This window comes from Heterodontus francisci, chromosome 27, assembly GCF_036365525.1.
Source record: "Heterodontus francisci isolate sHetFra1 chromosome 27, sHetFra1.hap1, whole genome shotgun sequence".
NCBI classification, from domain to species: Eukaryota; Metazoa; Chordata; class Chondrichthyes; order Heterodontiformes; family Heterodontidae; genus Heterodontus; species Heterodontus francisci.
The window spans coordinates 72997935-73016693 of NC_090397.1; the positions used below are offsets into that span (position 1 = coordinate 72997935).

Below are 18759 nucleotides of genomic sequence, written 5' to 3' on the forward strand. Positions count from 1 at the left end.
ACTGTTCAGTCTTGTAAAAGATCGTCCACACCCACAGCTTTCATCCTTGCCATCCTTCTTTGCCTTCCTGTGGAATCAGCAAATCAACTTCCAGATCACTATGAAAGGTTAAAAAATAAAGATAGTTTTAACTGAGTGATTGCCCCTAACATTATGTGCCTGCCCTCTTCTCCATCCCGACATTCCAGATAACTGGACATTTCCACTCCCTCACCCCCATCACTCAATCACTCCTTGTCCGCCCTCTCTCTGCTTCAACACTTAAGTCATTAATTACTTCACTTACCCATTTCCCTCCCAGTCTTCAAAGTCTGCTTTAAAAAAATTATTGGACCATTTCTTCGGTTTCCCTCTGTATCCCCAAACTTATCTTCTCTCCTGCTTCCTGCCCACCACCATGTTAAACACTCTGAAACAATCTGACCCGAGGACCACTATAAAAACATAAAATTGTTGCTACTGCAATAAAATCAGAATAACATGTTAAAACTCAATAATGACAGATATGTGTTCTGATTTTACTGTCCTTTTTTTTTGCTTTTTTGCAAAGCAGAGAGGGCAGGAAGTGCAAGGTGTCAATTTCTCTGGTGATCCTGTCAAATGTAGGGAGCTAATGGAAGTTGGGAAAAATGGACAACATCGATATATAATAAGCTGACTTCACACATTTGATAATTTAGGGCTTCCACCATTGTTTTCAGTTGCACCACCACCAATATTCTATTTATTTACTAGTGGTACAGATTTTAATTTCTCTCTGAAGTTAAACAGAAGACCCTTCACATATTACAAACACAGCCAGCAGCTCCTTGAGCCATTCAGGAGATGGGCTCAAGATGGTGTCAGTGAGCAATTGGCCTGCTACTTAACACCCAGTTAACACATGGTACTTTACCTTGGGGTCTAGTGGAGAAATAACATGAATCATCCGACTTTGAGACAAAGCAGATGTGAGCACAGGTAGTCAAGGGACATTCCAATTAGGGGGCCTTCCTTTTTTTCTCTATGTTCAGGCCTAACTTTCATCTCATTGTAGACGTTAGCATTTCACAGGTCAGTGTTTTACTTGTATTTCTGTGTTGGCATGTAAGATCAGGGCAACTAGAAAAATTGGGGGGCAAAGTTGGGCTCTGTACTGCTCATCTTTTGGGCATTATGAGGCAGCTTAAACTACAAAAATGGTGCTTGTGACACAGATGCACACTTCTGACAGGAAGTGCACCAGATGCCAGATTTGTAGCATGAGCACATTTAATGTCCAGCGCAGCGTGCAGGGCGGGCAAATCATACTGTCACATATTGCTTTAAGGACACAAATCCCGTATTGGAGCTACACGCTCCAGCCTACACCCTCTCTCAACCTCGCACTGCCGAACACCGTTCAACAGTATATAGGACCACACCACCCTGCCCCCTTCCCATCCTAAACAGTGCTATTTAAACCAGCGCTATTCATCTACTCACAGGTTAGTTACTGGATTATTTCTTCTGAATGTTGCATTTCCATACTTGTTAAAAGTTTTAATAGTCTACAGGGAGTGGTCCGGCTGCTGCTGAAGTACATTTTCTGGTGATTTAAAAGCTTGTGCACAAACCAGTTGCTTCAAGAAATGGATGGCCTAGTAGAGCTTCCTCTTGGCATTGAGCATGACTGGGAGAATCAGCAGAGGCCACGCAGAGCAGGACAAGATGCTCAAAGAGGGAGGAGGAGGAGACCAGCTCTCAGCAATGCCCCTTCCTATATAGGCCAACACTGTCTTCTCCATGGGGGTTAACACATGCAAACACACCTCTTCCTCCCGCTCCACCCCCCCCAGCCCTTAATTCCTGCTGTCTCCGGTTATGTGCCTCCTTCTGCAAGAAAGAAGGAAAAGTGTCAGCGAGTGTCATGCAATATGTTTGGCTGATATGGCTGTCATGGTTGAATAGCTGTCAGTGTGTGAGAGCTGTGTGATGTTGGTGTGAGGCTGGCAGCAGTGCTAAGTGTGTGAGGGTGAGGTAAAGCATATGAATGTTAGGTATGAGTCCTGATTAATAGAGATTGTTGGTAGGTGAGTGATGGGGTATGGTGAACTGAGCAGGGGCTGGGGTTTGTGGTGGAGTTGGTAGAATCTGGCTTTTGAAAATGACCTTGACAATTCATGTGAGATTATTTAATTTCTTCCTGCATTGTTTCCAGGTCTTTGAGTCTACACTCCTGGCATTGACTTCCACAGCTATCCCCTGCCATTGCCTTTAAATTCTGGGCATAATTTTGTTCTGCTCTTTGGGGCGGGCATAGATTTGGGTAGGGGGTGAACAAATGGCGGGGAGGGCACCGTTCCTGATGTTGACTGGTCCCCCTGCCATTTTGTCCGGGGCGGGTAAAGCCGAGGATTGCCTTCCCGCTGAGTCCAATTGAGGACCTTAAGTGGCCAATTAATATCCCCTTAAGGGCCTCAACCTCAATTTTGGATCAATCTGAAGGCAAAGGCACCCACTGACACGGGGAGACACTGCCAGGTAAGGCCTGGTGGCCTCCTAGCAGGGTAGGGGTGTCGCTCCTTTGGGGGCAATCCAGGGCCCCCTGGGAAGACAGCACCCCACCCTCACCAACCCCCTGCCCACCCCCACATCCCAGTGGCATTGCCAGTACTGCAGAGTTGCCAACGTTCCGATTGGCCGGCAGCTCTGGAGGTGGGAGCCTGTTCCTTAAAGGGACGGCATCCCTGATGTTGGGCAGTTAATTGCCTACCCTCTGTTAAATGGCTTCCGGAATCTGACAGAGGGCCGAGGCAGGGTCTCTCCCTACCGTCCAACCCGCTGCCGGGACTCCCATCACCATAACAAAATGCAGCTCATGGTGTCTGAAGGGCCTCTGAAGGGTACAGGACATACCTCATCCTTTCCCCAGGACCTCCAGTGCAGCGTCCATAAACCTTGGTGCCCACTCTCTCCAGGGTCAGCACCTTATTCAAAATGATCTCAGCATCACCAGCACCCACATTAAACCTTCCCCTTTAAGAGGCACAGGCTATCTTTAGGTAGTCACAATATTGGGCCCCCTGCCAATGAACAGCACAGGGAAATGAGCAGGGAGCACAAAGGTGCCATCCCGCCTGTAGTGCAATCAATGGGTGTGGATTAATTGCGCATCGTGATCCCTGCGCCTGTTTCTGGGAGTATCCAACTTAATCTGCAATAACTTTGTTAGCAGGGTTACAAAATTGTGTAAATAAATTAATTTTAGTCACACTAATGTTACAGTAAGACTGTACTGTACTCTACGTGAGAAACTACTCTAATAAAATGCAGTAAATTGACACATGCACCCGGACACTCACATGTACCACCCACACAAACCCCTTTCAGATTTTGGTAAAATGTGATAGAAAGGTAGTTGCTCCCCTTCATTCCTTCAATCTTAATGAGCAGGCCACTTGATGGAGTTCTATACAAGTGTCCAAATATGCCAGTGGAGAGATCCTCCATGGCTGATCTTACTGTAACTTGAACAGATGCACAGCCAGCAGTGTATCTCTGGTCTGCCAGTTTCACGTTGTCCTTCATTGATTCCAGCCTGAGATTGGCAGAGATAGTCCCAGACTGACACTACCAGACACTACCAGCTAGGGTGACAAGTAGGTATCAGAAGAGGAAACATGTGAGATATTGTTGCACAGCCAAAGTTAATCTTACAACTTTCATTTTGTTTGGTTTGCACGTGTATTGGGTATGAGGTCCACGATCACTTTGCCTTCTGTGGTTGATGCACTGTTAGTTCCATGGTTTATGGTTAGCTTTGCCTGATTAATAGGAAACAAAGTGACTTTTAAACTATTTACTGGTGTTTGGACTGTAACAAGCAGAAACGAGCTGTCCTTTGATGTCTTTTCATCCAGGATAAGATTTACCAGTGGATTACTGGTTGCATGTGTATGTTTAGATGAAGCAGGCTTTCCCTTCAGAAATGGGTATTTTTAGCAGTTGTTCTCTATTCCTAATGAACGCCTTTAAACATCTTTAATTCTGGGTCTGTGCTCTCAGCTCCCTGTATTTAGCTGTCCAATATTGATAGCTACAAACATTTTAACAATGGTTAAAAGGCTTCTTAAAACAATATTATGGTTGTGGAAAAAAATTCTGGTGATGCTCAACATTCCTTTAAACAATAGCTTTGCTGAAAATGGCTGTTTTTTAGCTGAAGGTGACCTATTGTAACCTTATAGAAGCTTTTTGTGTTTTTGTTCTTTTTGGTGGAATTCTGGATGCTGAAGGCTAAACCCCTCACAGTCTCCAAGCACTTTTCCCTGCACTCAAACTAACCTGCCTTTATTTGCATTCAATGAACATTGCACGTCTTCTCTGGTTTGCCTGGTTTGGACTGATTAGAAAAAACAATGGCATTTTTGTCTCTCACTTAAATGCCCTTGTTTTTATTCCTACGTGTGAGAAGTTAAGTACAGAATACCACAGGGTGGCAGGATGAACTAAAACAAGCTCCTTCTACAAAATATGTCAAGAAATGAATTGTTTTTTATTTCTTTTTTTTTGCTGTCAAGTTCCCAAATCCAGAGTTTGAACTGTGAATATAAAATGAGCCCAAAGTAACTCATAAACTAATTCCAGTTAGTCAGAGAGAGAGACTGTGTGTGTGTGTGTGTGTGTGTGTGTGTGTGTGTACACGCCAGAGAGAATGAGACAGAAAGAGCAAGTGCATAAAAATATACAACTGTTGTCCCTGTGTCACATTAAAGGATTTAATTCGAGCCCACAGCCCCAGGCAGTGAAGTTCTGGGGATTAGGAAAAAGTGTGGGAACTACCAAAATTGATGATTTGTTTAATTTGAATATCATAACGCCACAATGGAACAACTGAAAAGAAATGCTGATTCCACTGTTCCGAATAGACAGAGGTTAAATGATCAGAACCCAACCAATGGGGACTAGTACTTGTGAGAAGCATGAATCATCTATAGTAGCTCTTGTTAAAGTGCAAAACAATATTTCATTTATTCCACAGAGAAATGAGTAAGTTATGTTTTATCATTTTCATTTGGAGAATTATGCACATCATAAGTGACTGGCTTCCTTTATCCTATCTTTCAGAAACAATCCCAGCCAGTTAAATTGCACTGGTGTCCTAACGGGTGTCCTTCGGAAGCTGTAGGAGCTAGACTGTTTGCTCCTTTCTCTCTTTCTTTCTCTCTCTCTCTCTCTCTCTTTCTATACAGCTTTCGTTGTTTTTAGCACTGCTGCAGCATTAAGGGAGGAGTGAGATGTACTGGTTTGCTCCTCTATTGTCAGCTAGGCTTGGTACAGAAAGAAAAAGACCCAGTCCATACAGCTCGCCATCTACTGCCTTCAGTGAAAAAAGTGGAAGCTCCTTATGTCTGCCTGCATTCAGTGAAGTGAAGCCAAGGAGCAGGATTAGCTGAAGCCAGTAGCTAAAAGGAGCAGAGTAAATAAAAGGCGCTCAGCAAGAAACAGAGCTGCCGTGTTCAATAGCTTTATGTTCCCACAGAAAAGGCTTCACAGTTGTACCTCATAATCTGGCATCTAGCTGAGTGTGGTCATTAAACTGGGTGTGTAGAGCATTATTCCACTTGACTGGTGGAATGAGCAGTTGTTGGAAGAAAAAGCTACTGGTAGAGACTGGCTCAGTCATTTACACCACGCTGACTTTGTTCACCTGTCACCTGCAGGTTCTGGGCTTCCTTTGACTGTGTGAGGTTTATAGTCCAGAGACATTGCACTGAAGCTTCACAGGAACAATCTGCAAACCATGGGCTGGCTCACTGGGATTCTAGCGTTCTCCAGCCTACTGCTTCCAGCTGCAGTGAACTGTCAGAATAGGAAGAACAATGTTCCGAGACTGAAGCTCTCCTACAAAGGTAATCAGTTCTCCTTATTTTTTTTTCTTTCTGTTTCTTCTTTACATCCCTTCCATCACTGTTAAGTAATTCCTCTTTATTTTTGAAAATGTTCACTTTGGATTGCACATTTTTCTGATTGCATTTTTGTTGAATTTTGTTGAGTAATTTGTGTATTTAATCTCATTTTATAGGAATAATTCTTCTATGTTTTCTGTTAACAGCTTTAAAAAGGTGCAGTTAAACAAAGTTTACAATTGTACAGCTTGAGAAAACAAATTTCTGTTGTAATTGCTTCAGATTGTGTAACCATTTAAAATTGGATTAATTTCGTTATGGATTTTAAAGCATCTTTATAGGACACATTTTTATCAACTTTGGTAACGTGACCAGCACAATGTTAAAATAAAATGTAAAAACGTTGTTTATAGATTGATTTCAGAAGAATTTGTCTGTCCTGATTCCTGGGCTATCAGAGCCAATCTGCAGCTGTTATATTATATAGTGCATGGAAAATATTTTTTTCTTGTGTATAGACCTCACATGTTGCTTATTTCTAAATTTGTTGCTCTAATGTGAGTTCATTTAGGTCTAGTTGAATATCTAATGTTCGTTTAAAGTTGTGTTGCAGTTTTGTACACAATAACAAACTGGCACTGACAAGGTGATTTACTCAGTTTACATTGAAAATAGATGGAATTGGGGAATTTATTCCCAAAATAGCAGTAAAAACTTGAATATTATCCAGAATTTCAAGTAATATAAACAAAATTTGATTTATTCAGTCACCACAAAACAGTGGCCATGAGTATAAACAGGCAGGATTGTGAATGTATTCCTGAAAATACAGGTAAAAATTGTAGAATCTCACAGGTCTTATCCAATTACTGTAAATCAATAGGTCTTATTGTGGGCATTGTCCCAGGTTAGCCTAGGCCAGGATGTATATGAGCAAGGCAGCCACAAGTATACATGAAAATCTTGAACCAGAGAGAGACTCCATACAACCCAGTACCTCAGAATTTAAAAAACAATTTAACATTTTGTACTTCAGAAATTCTGATTGCAATACCTGTACATGTTCTCTCTGATAATTATTGCTAAAACTGGTTTCCTTATTCCGACAGCAAAAACCCACAAAAACATGGGCTTATCATTCTGCCATCTGAAGTAGGGGAGCTGGCTTTAGGACTGTAACTCCAACAAAATAGTGCAAGAATTCCATTCTCTGAATGATCATACACCAAACGTAAAAGTCTTTACTGAGCTGTTATTCAGTGTTATTTTAAATTCGGTTTTTGTAAAACATTAAACAACGTGCTCTGCTATATTTCAGCATGGTAATGTAAAAATATTATTGTGGTTTATCTCTGGCCAAGAAAAGGGTCATGCCTTGCACAGGACTTGCATGGTTGTGGGAAATGCTGAGTGATGAAGTGTGAGCAGCTTCCTTCCGATGAGCTGTTAAACTGAGATCCTGGCTGCCTGTTTGGGTGTTATTAAAGATCCTATGACATTATTTGAAGGAGAGCAAAGAGTTCTCCTGCTCAACATTCCTCCCTTAAACAAAACTACCAACAAAAGAGACTGACTGACTGACTGTTCACATTAATGCTGTTGGGGTCACTGCCAGTGCAGAATAGTTGCCACCTTTCACAACATAACAACAGTCAGTGGAAGAGACAATTTATTGAGTGAAGCATTTGCCTCATTTTAATGTCAGGATTAAATGGGGCATAAATAGAAATATTTCTTTTTTCCTCTGAATTAAGTTGTTCCATGGTGCATTATATTTAAATTTAAATGACACAAGCACTGTTCTCAATATAAGTACAATACAAGTACAATAGTTTTTTTTTCATCAACCTCCAGCACAAGCTAATAGTTGAATTATATTTAAATATGAAAACAGTGTTGTAGCAGATTTTGCTTTGGCCTTTCAAGTGTTGCAGCAAAGGGGCAGCTGCAACAGTCAGGTTGGCATTCCTTCCTCACCAATATTGGCTATGTATTTTTAATTTTGTTTATAAATTTGTTAAGTCACGCATGCATCATACATTTTATTGCAGAATAAACTGCAGTTTGACTTGTAATATTGCTTGGTGACCAGGTTGTTCATTGAAAGAAGAGCCTGACCTGCTGGATTTCTGCAGCACTTTCTGCTTTGCTGCCAGATTGACAGCAGCCCCACTCTTCAGCAGTCAGGTAAGTATTTCTTGGAGAGCTGTCAGGAAGCAGGTGCTATGGCGCTTAAAATGTCCCACCTCTCCCCACGTTAATATCAAGGGGGAGGCTCAATGCAGTGATGCTAATGACCCTCCGTGTGTAATATTGAGGGGGTTCTGCAGTAGCCGCTAAATGCAGGCACCACGCTGAGTTCAAAGGGCGCCGCCGTCCAATAAAATTCAGCCCCTAGTAATCTGGCTGCCACTTTTTTATTTCTGAGCTCCACCCATATGGCCTCATTTGATGATTCATTTAGCATATCATCCCTCCTCGCAGCTGTAATTGGTTCTTTAATCAATAATACTACACCTCCTCCTTTTTTATCCCCCTCTCTATCTTGCCTGAAAATTCTATATCCAGGGATGTTGAGCTGCCATTTTTGCCCCTCTTGGAGCCAAGTTTCCATTATAGCAATGATATCATGCTATCATGCGTCTATCTGCACTCTCAGCTCATTGGTTTTATTTACTATAGTCCTTGCATTTAAATAAATACTTTATAACACTGCCAAATTCCTGTGCAGTATACTTTTTAACCTTTGCTTCTTCTGTCTTTCAGAGCCACTCACTAATTTTCTGCCTCCCATTCCCTGCTCTAAATTTGTCCTGTCTGAAACTGCCCTCAGGTTCCCAACCCCCTGACAAACTAGTTCAAACCACAGCAATGCCTGTCTGTTCCCCTAACTATAGAATCCCCTACCACGATTGGTCTTTTCTCCTCCCTCCCTGCACAGCTGAGCCACCCATGGTGCTTTGGTCATGACTCTCGCTGCACTCTTCAGAGGAACCCTCTCTCCCATGGGTAATCAGAACTGAATACCCGTTATAAAGTGAGATGCCCTCAGGGGTCACCTGCACAACCTGCCTTGTCCTTCTTGTCTGTTTGACAGCCGCCCAGTCCCTCTCTGCCTGTGCTCTCTTAAGCTCCAAGGTAACCACCTCCTGAAATGTGCTATCCACATATCTCTCATCCTCACGGATGCACCTCCATGACACCAGCTGCTCCTTGAGTTCCAAGATTTGGCGCTTGAGGTTTTGCATTTGGTGGCACTTTCTGCACATGTAGTTTCCAGGACATTGGTTGGGTCCTGGAGTCCCCACATGGCATGAGATGTGCATTCGACAGGTGTGAGCAGCCCTGCCATGCCTCACATTATTTGTTTACTGCACTAAAATTTAAATTTAAATAAACACAATAAAATGGTGATAAATAAAGCAAACAAATGTGTAACCACCTACCAACTACTGGTATTTTAGCTTCTACTTAGTAGATAGACTTAAATGTTTGAGAAAAAAAATCAGCAGAAAAAAAGAAAGTAAGAAAATGCCTACTAGATACTCACCTACTAGCTGCCTGTGCCTTGCCGCTCTCTATCCCCTCTCATGCTCTTTGTGAGCCAATCACCTACCTGCTTCCTTGTGATGTCACACCTTGAGTCTTTTCTTTCCGAATGCCGGCAGATTGGCACCAGCAGCAGCAGCAGCAGCAGCTAACCCTGCTCCGATCTCACTGTTTCCCGCTGCACTCTCAGTCGTTCTCTCTCTCTCTCCACCACCGCCACCCCCCCCCCCCCTCTCCTCCACCCCGGGCTGCTTATGCCTTGCACCTCTTTCGTTGTTTCCCGGTGAACTCTCACTCGTTCTCTCTCTCCCCCCCGAGCTCTTTATGCCTCACTCCTCTCTCGCTGTTTCCCGGTGAACTATTGTTCGCTCTCTGTGTCTTCCATGTTCTTTATGCCCTGCTCCTGTCTTGCTGTTTTCTGGTGAACTCTCACTCTTTCTCTCTTCCAGGCTCCTAGGCTCTTTATGCCCCGTTCCTCTTTTTGCTATTTCCCGGTGAACTCTCATGCAATGTTGTACATGGACCTCGGGCCATAAATAAGTGTCCTCAAGGGCCAAGGGATAGAAGACACATTTGCCTTGCTGTGAGCAGTTTGGGACTCTGTGTCAAGGTGAAAATTTAGCCCAGTGATGTGAAGCCTCAGTGAACAGCAGCTCAATAGCCAGAGCTCAAAATGAAAATAATCTTGAAAATAATCTGAAAGTAAGTGTGCATTCATACTCTCTGATGTCACAAGATTTTAAGAGAGTAGTTTTACAACAAGTAGCTGCGGTAGCACAGATTTTATGATTTAGCATTCTTGGTGCAGAGCTTTACATTTTGCAGGGTGGGTGAGGATTCGATGAGGAGAGCAGTGCATCCAATTCATAGCACCCATGATTTTACGTCCATTACAATGGACGAACAGCGAATTGTGCAGGCTGCATGTTGGTGTGCTGACTGATCTCAGTGTTCACATTCCTCATATGTGTTCATGTTACACAAAACTCTGCATTCTGAGCACAATATTGTAAACTTCACCCCAATGTAGCATGTATTTATGTCAGATTCATCATGACCGAAAAGGATCAGAAACCCATTTCAACTTGTGCCTCAAAATTTGGTCGCACAGATCCTGATGTTCTAACACTACATGGCATCCTAAGCCTCCAATATGGCGGGCAGGAAGAGCGCACTCATGATGAGCCAGGAGTGTGCCACCTGTCATACTGGTAGTATAAAGAATCACCATGCAGTGTCCACACCTGAAACAGGCTTTAAACCCTTTGCATTTACAATAGCTGTTTAACACCTATTTGAGTCTCCCTTTGCAAGATAAATTGCCAGTGTGAGCTGTACGCTCAGACACTCCAGATACCAACAAAGCAAGTTTGAAAAATATACTCAACGTGGTGCATGGAGGAGTAAAAATGCTGCTCTCGACCCCAAGTTAGAAGGATTTGTGGCCACCCGACCTTCCAAGTCACCTCTACCTCTTGACACACTCTCCTCGCTTGCACAAGAGTGGCTACTACCAACAGCGACCCGTCCTTCAAACACACTTCGCAGAAGTAGCTGCCTCTTAGTCTGCAATATTGCGGGTACCTCAGGTGCAGGATTCTATTCATGTGTGAAGTACAGGCCTGCCTGAATTTCTAGGCGACAGAACACTGTTTATTTCCAAGAGTGAAGTATTTTATTGTTTAATTATTTCTTCTCTTCTCAACAATTTTCCAATCAGTTGTCTCCTCATTTCTCCTGAAGATTTTAACTCATTGTCCTATAGTACCTAACCCAAATGGACACCACGGGTGTGGGTATTGACTGGCTATTTTTCGGGGAAGCACACCCAAGCCCGTTCCTGACTTCACAAGCATATCCAGCATGGGTAACAACAGAAAGTCAAGATAATTTTTCCCTTCCGTAGCCAAAAGACAAATATACCAATTGTTACAACTTTATGATTGTCCCAGGTGAGATCAGTTAATGAACCATAGACCAGGGATAAACCTGGGCTGTATTGCTCAGCTATTCACTGCTAGTTCACCTTTTAATTGGACATCACTGTATCTTAGCCCAAATGAGTTGGAGTTGATGGGTGAAACGTACACATCGGCCGGGATTTTATCCGGGTGACAGGGTCTCAACCTCCACAAAAACGCCGCAGAAAACCCCACGTCGCCCCTCCTGTGGGAGGCCCACCGAATCAAGTGCCACTTAGACACTTAACTGGATAGCTGTGAGGCTTTCCACAGGATCAAGGACCCCAGGGTTGGAAGTACCATCCTCTGAGAGCTGTCAGCCAATCAGAGGCCGGCAGCTCTTTAACTGAGCAACGCCACTGCAGAGGTGGTGGCTGTTGCCGGTGGAACTGCCACCCGATCCCAGAAGGAGCAATGGCCCCAGTACATCAGGGTGGGAGAGGTCTCCAGTGGGAGCCGTGGGGGAGGAGGTGTAAGGGAGTTGGCAGCAAGGGCAGGGGGTTGCCTCTCAGAAGGCCCCCCCTCATTTCTTGATGCCGCCTCTCTCGCTCAGGCACGAAGTGCCTTTTAATGAGGGACCCCCCCCGCCCCCCAACCCCGCTCCAGAGCCGGCAAGCAACACACACAATGTTTCTTGCTGTGCTCCCTGTCCAGCAACAGGCCTGCCCTCCACTGGGCTTGTTCTGGTGGCAGCTGAGGGCCTTAATTTGGCATTAATTGCCAACCTAAAGGCCTCAGTTGGCCACAGGGCAGGAAGGCCATTCACAGGCTTTCCCGACCCGGACTTAATTTCAGCGGAGACAGGAAGGTGGCATCCCCACATCCCACCCCACCCCCCTGCCACCATCCCACCCAATGATATGCTCTCCCACCTCCATTGAAACTGACAAAATCCTTAAAGGGATAGACAGGGTAAATGCAGCTAAGATGTTTCCCCTGGTTGGGAAGTCTAGAACCAGGGGACACAATTTCAAAATAAGGGGGAAGCCACTTAGGACCGAGATGAGGAGAAACTTCTTTACTCAGAGGGTTGTGAATCATTGGAATTCTCTACCCCAGAGGGCTGTGGAAGCTCAGTCATTGAGTATGTTTAAAGCAGAGATTTACAGATTTCTAAATATCAATGACAACAAGGGATATGAGGATAGTGTGGGAAAAGGCATTGAAGTGGATGATCAGCCATGATCATATTGAACGGTTGAGCAGGCTTGATGGGCTGAATGGCCTATTCCTGCTCCTATGTTCCTAAAGCATAAAATTTCACCGTCTTTTCAGAAACAGAAGGAGTTATGCCATTTGACAGAAGACCCACACGGCACAGCTTGTATATGAGATTTATTGTCAGCTATACCATCTATTGTTAGAATACATATACTGGTACAATACGACTGAGGCAGACCTGCGAGGAGACAGGCACCAGCGAGTGGGAGTTCCAGCAGCTTAAAAGAGGCTGCAAGAGGCCAGGGAAAGAGCGAGAGCGAGACCGAGGCGGACCTGCGAGGAGACAGGCACCAGCGAGTGGGAGTTCCAGCGGCTCACATACTCTCACACACACTCACAGGGACAGCGAGAGAGTTCCACAATTGATGTCACAGTTCAGAAAGTGACGCGTTGCAAAGGGAGGCAGCTGAATGGTAAGTAGGAACAAGTGGGTATTTCTACCCTTTTTTACTACTTTCAATAGCGAAGGTAAAAGTAAAGGTAGGGAATTTAGATTGTAGTAAGTAGTGTTTGGAGTAAAATAAGTTCCCTATCATAATTAGTACTCTAAATTAAAGGAAATAATTAAGGAGCTTAATCTAATGGCAAGTCATGGCAGGACAGCTCATCCCCGTGGCATGCTCCTCATGCGCTATGTGGGAAATCAGGGACACTTCTAGTGTCCCTGGCGACCATGTGTGCAGGAAGTGTGTCCAGCTGCAGCTACTAGCTGACCTCATTGCGCAGCTGGAGCTGCGGATGGACTCACTGTGGAGCATCCGCGATGCTGAGGACGTCGTGGATAGTACGTTTAGCGAGGTCATCACACCGCAGGTAATGGCTGTAGAGGCAGAAAAGGGATGGGTGACCACCAGGAGGAGTAGTAGGCGCAGGCAGGTAGTGCAGGGGTCCCCTGTGGCCATTCCCCTCTCAAAGAGATATACTGCTTTGGATACTGTTGGGGGGGATGTCCTCCCAGAGGAAAGTAGCAACAGCCAAGTTCGTAGCACCACAGATGGCTCTGCTGCACAGGAGGGGTGGAAAAAGAATGGGAGAGCCATAATGATAGGGGATTCAATTGTATGGGTACAGATAGGCGTTTCTGCGGCTGCAAACAGAACTCCAGGGTGGCATGTTACCTCCCTGGTGCTAGGGTCAAGGATGTCTCAGAGCAGCTGCAGGACATTTTGAAGGGAGAGGGTGAACAGTCGGAGGTCGTGGTACACATTGGTACCAATGACATAGGTAGAAAGAGGGATGAGGTCCTGCAACAAGAATTTAGGGAGCTAGGTAGCAGATTAAAAAGCAAGATCTCAACGGTTGTAATCTCTGGATTACTCCCGGTGCCATGTGCTAGTGAGTATAGGAATAGGAGGATAGAGTAGATGAATGCGTGGCTGAGGAGGTGGTGCAGGAGGGGGGCTTTAGTTTCCTGGATCATTGGGTCTGTTTCTGGCAATGGTGGGACCTATACAAGTTGGAGGGTTGCACCTGAACCGGAACGGGACCAACATCCTTGCTGGGAGGTTTGCTAGTGCTGTTGGCGGAGGTTTAAACTAATTTGGCAGGGGGATGGGATACAGAGTGGAGGTACAGTAGGGGGTGATGCACAGTCAAATATAGAAGAGAAACTGAGTCAGTCTGGAAGGCAGAGCAAATACAGACCTGTTAAGGCACAAGTGAAAAATGCAATGCTGGATTGTATCTGTTTTAATGCAAGGAGTTTTACTGGTAAGGCAGATGAATTGAGGGCATTGATTAGCACATGGGATTATGATATCATTGTTATCACAGAGACATGGTTGAGGGAAGGGCAGGACTTACAGCTCAATATTCCAGGGTATAGAATCTTCAGGCGTGACAGAAAAGGAGATAAAAGAGGAGGTGGCATTGCACTGTTGATCAAGGAGTCAATTACTGCAGTAAGGAGGGATGATATCTTAGAAGGTTCCTCAAATGTGGCCATATGGGTAGAACAAAAACAAAAAAGGGGGCAATCACTTGGCTGGGAGTCTACTACAGACCTCCAAACAGTCAGGGAGAGATAGAGGAGCAGATATGTAGGCAAATCTCAGAGACGAGGTGTAAAAATAATAGGGTAATAATAGTAGGGGATTTCAACTTCCCCAATATCAACTGGGATAGTCTTCGTGCAAAAGGCTTAAAGGGGGTGGAATTCTTAAAATGCATACAGGGGAGCTTTTTGAGCCAGTACATAGAAAGTCCTACAAGAGAAGGGGCAGTACTGGACCTAGTCCTAGGGATTTCTTTTATTCATTCATGGGATGTGGGCTTCGCTGGCTAGGCCAGCATTAATTGCCCATCCCTAATTGCCCTTGCGAAGGTGGTGGTGAGCTGCCGTCTTGAACCGCTGCAGTCCATGTGAGGTAGGTGCATCCACAGTGCTGTTAGGAAGGGAGTTCCAAGATTTTGACCAGCGACAGTGAAGGAACGGCGATATAGTTCCAAGTCAGGATAGTGTGTGACTTAGAGGGGAACTTGCAGGTGGTGATGTTCCCATGCATCTGCTGCTCGTCCTTCGAGGTGGTAGAGGTCGTGGGTTTGGAAGGTGCTGTCTAAGGAGACAAGTGGTAGAAGTGTCAGTGGGGGAACATTTCGGGGATAGTGACCATAACTCTGTAAGATTTAAGGTAGTTATGGAAAAGGACAAAGATGGACAGGAAATAAAGATACTGAATTGGGGGAAGGCCGAATTTAAGAAGATAAAACAGGATCTGGCTAAAGTGGACTGGGAGCAGCTACTTGTAGGAAAGTCTACATCAGACCAGTGGGAATCATTCAAAGAGGAAATAGTGAGAGTTCAGAGCCACAATGTACCCATTAAGGTGAAGGGTAGGACCAACAAGTCCAGGGAGCCCTGGATGTCAAGGGATATAGAGGATTGGATAAGGAAAAAAAGGAGGCTTATGGCAGATTCGGAGCGCTGAAAACAGCGGAGGCACTAGAGGAGTACAGAAAGTGTAGGGGGGTACTTAAAAACGTAATTAGGAGAGCGAAGAGGGGACATGAAAAAACACTGGCAGGCAAGATAAAGGAAAATCCTAAGGCTTTTTATTAATATATTAAGGGCAAGAGGATAACCAGGGAAAGAATAGGGCCCATTAGGGACCTAAGTGGCAATGTGTGTGTGGAGCCGGAGGACATAAGTGAGGTTTTAAATGATTACTTTTCATCTGTGTTCACTATGGAGAAGGACGATGTAGATGAAGAGATCAGGGAGGGGATTGTGATATACTTGAACATATTAGCATTGAAAGGGAGGAACTATTAGCTGTTTTAGCGGGCTTAAAAGTGGATAAATCCCCAGGCCCAAATGAGATATATCCCAAGCAATTGTGTGAGGCAAGGGAGGAGATTATAGGGGCTCTGACACAAATTTTCAAATCCTCTCTGGCCACGGGAGAGGTACCAGAGGATTGGAGGACAGTGAATGTGGTACCATTATTCAAGAAGGGCAGTAGGGATAAACCACTTAATTACAGGCCAGTGAGTCTAACATCAGTGGTTGGGAAACTATTGGAAAACATTTTGAGGAACAGGATTAATGTCCACCTGAAGAGGCAGGGATTAATCAAGGATAGTCAGCATGGCTTTATTAGGGGGAGATCGTGTCTAACTAACTTGATTGAATTTTTCGAGGCGGTGACAAGGTGTGTAGATGAGGGTAAAGCAGTTCATGTAGTCTAAATGGACGTCAGTAAGGCTTTTGATAAGGCCCCACATGGGAGATTGGTTAAGAAGGTAAGAGCCCATGGGATCTAGGGCAATTTGGCAAATTGGATCCAAAATTGGCTTAGTGGCAGGAGGCAGAGGGTGATGGTCGAGGGTTGTTTTTGCAAGTGGAAGCCTGTGACCAGTGGGGTACCCGTAGGGATTGGTGCTGGGACCCTTGCTGTTTGTAGTATACTTTAATGATTTAGACGTGAATACAGGAGGTATGATCAGTAAGTTCGCAGATGACACGGAAATTGGTGGTGTCATAAATAGTGAGGAGGAAAGCCTCAGATTACAGGACGATATAGATGGGCTGGTAAGATGGGCGGAGCAGTGGCAAATGGAATTTAATCCTGAGAAGTGTGAAGTGATGCATTTTGGGAGGACTAACAAGGCAAGGGAATATACAATGGATGGCAGGACCCTAGGAAGTACAGAGGGTCAGAGGGACCTTGGTGTACTTGTCCATAGATCACTGATGGCAGCAACACAGGTAGATAAGGTGGTTAGGAAGGCATATGAGATACTTGCCTTTATTAGCCAAGGCATAGAATATAAGAGCAGGGTGGTTATGATAGAGCTGTATAAAACGCTAGTTAGGCCACAGCTGGAGTACTGTGTACAGTTCTGGTCACCACACTATAGGAAGGATATGATTGCACTGGAGAGGATGCAGAGGAGATTCACCAGGATGTTAATATAAAAGCAAAATACTGCGGATGCTGGAAATCTGAAATTAAAAACAAGAAACGCTGGAAATACTCATCAGGTCTGGCAGCATCTGTGGAGGTTAAAATCTTTTACATTTCTTATGTCTGCCAGTTCTGAAGTAGGGTCACTGACCTGAAACATTGACTCTGCTTCTCTCTCCACAGATGCTGCCAAACCTGCTGAATATTTCCAGTGTTTCTTGTTTTTTATTTCACCAGGATGTTGCCTGGGCTGGAGCATTCAGTTATGAAGAGAGACTGAAAAGGCTAGGGTTGTTTTCCTTGGAGCAGAGAAGGCTGAGAGGGGATATGATTGAGGTATACAAAACTATGAGGGGCATTGATAGATTAGATAAGAAGAAACTTTTTCCGTTAGCAGAGGGGCTAATAACCAGGGGGCATAGATTTAAGGTAGCGTGCAGGAGGTTTAGAGGGGTTTTGCGGAAAATAATTTTCTCCCAGAGGGTGTTTGGAATCTGGAACAAACTGCCTGAAGATGTGGTAGAGGCAGGAACCCTCACAACATTTAAGAAGTACTCAGATGAGCACTTGAAATGCCGTAGCATACAAGGCTACGGGCCAAGTGCTGGAAAATGGGATTAGAATAGTTAGGTACTTGATGGCCGGCACAGACACGATGGGCCGAAGGGCTTGTTTCAGTAATGTATAACTCTATGACTCTCATACTGAGTGATGCTATCAGTATCAGTCAGAAGCTGTGGTTACACTCACTGTTTATATTGCTGTGCAGTTGAACTATATCAGAGCTGCAAGCATTCAATAGCAGGTATAGATAATTGCTCATTAGGGTCTGCCTGCAGTAAAGCTTTTTCTTAAAACACTGTTCCAGTGAACATCAACTCAAGCTCGAGGAACAGCATCTCATCTACCGATTAGGCACACTACAGCCTGCCGGACTGAACATTGAGTTCAATCATTTCAGAGCATGACAGCCCCCCATTTTACTTTCATTTTTAGTTATTTTTTCTTCCTTTTTTTTACATTCTTTTTTACATTTTTTACTATCTTTTTTTGCATTTATTTCATTTCATCTTAGTTTGTTCAGTTTGCTTACCCACTGTTTTTTTCAGGTTTTTTTTCAGGTTTGCACTTGCTGCTGTTCAATATTCAGTGTATTCACACCTAATCTGTACTAATGCTTTGTCTTTCAACACACCATTAACATATTGTTTGCCTTTGCTCCGTGACCTTTTGGTCAGCTATGTGGCCTGGTCCAATCTGCACCTTCTCCTTTGTTATCTCTTGCCCCACCCCCACCTCACTTGCTTATAATCTGTGACTTTTCTAATATTTGTCAGTTCCGAAGAAGGGTCACTGACCCGAAACGTTAACTCTGCTTCTCTTTCCACAGATGCTGCCAGACCTGCTGAGTGATTCCAGCATTTCTTGTTTTTGTTTCAGATTTCCAGCATCCGCAGTATTTTGCTTTTATAATCATTGACTCCTTTGTCTATCAAAAAGCCATCTAACTCCGCCTTGAATCGATTCAATGACCCAGCCGCTACGGCTCTCTGGGGAAGATAATTCCATCGACTAACAACCCACTGCGAGAAAAGATTTCTCCTAATCTCCATCTTCAATGGGAGACTCCGTATTTTAAAATTGCATCCCTTAGCTCTAGTCTTGCCCATAAGTGGAAGCATCCTTCCAGCATCCACTCTGTCAAGTCCTCTCAAGATCTTATATGTTTCCATAAGATCATCTCTTCTTCTA

General features: G+C 44.3%; 1 protein-coding gene across 3 annotated transcripts in view; it reads left to right on the forward strand.

The window, feature by feature from the left end:
- sema3ab (sema domain, immunoglobulin domain (Ig), short basic domain, secreted, (semaphorin) 3Ab) overlaps nucleotides 1-18759 on the forward strand; it is a 500953-nt gene that overhangs the window by 172200 nt on the left and 309994 nt on the right. Inside the window, exons 1-2 of one of the 3 annotated variants that reach the window (XM_068059616.1) lie at nucleotides 4806-5010; nucleotides 5685-5873. In XM_068059616.1, coding sequence (XP_067915717.1) covers nucleotides 5765-5873 — 109 coding nt within the window. In that variant the 5' untranslated portion in view covers nucleotides 4806-5010; nucleotides 5685-5764. Of the gene's footprint in view, nucleotides 1-4805; nucleotides 5011-5255; nucleotides 5874-18759 lie in introns of those variants that run through there. The other 2 variants (XM_068059617.1, XM_068059615.1) reach the window with 2 other exon arrangements.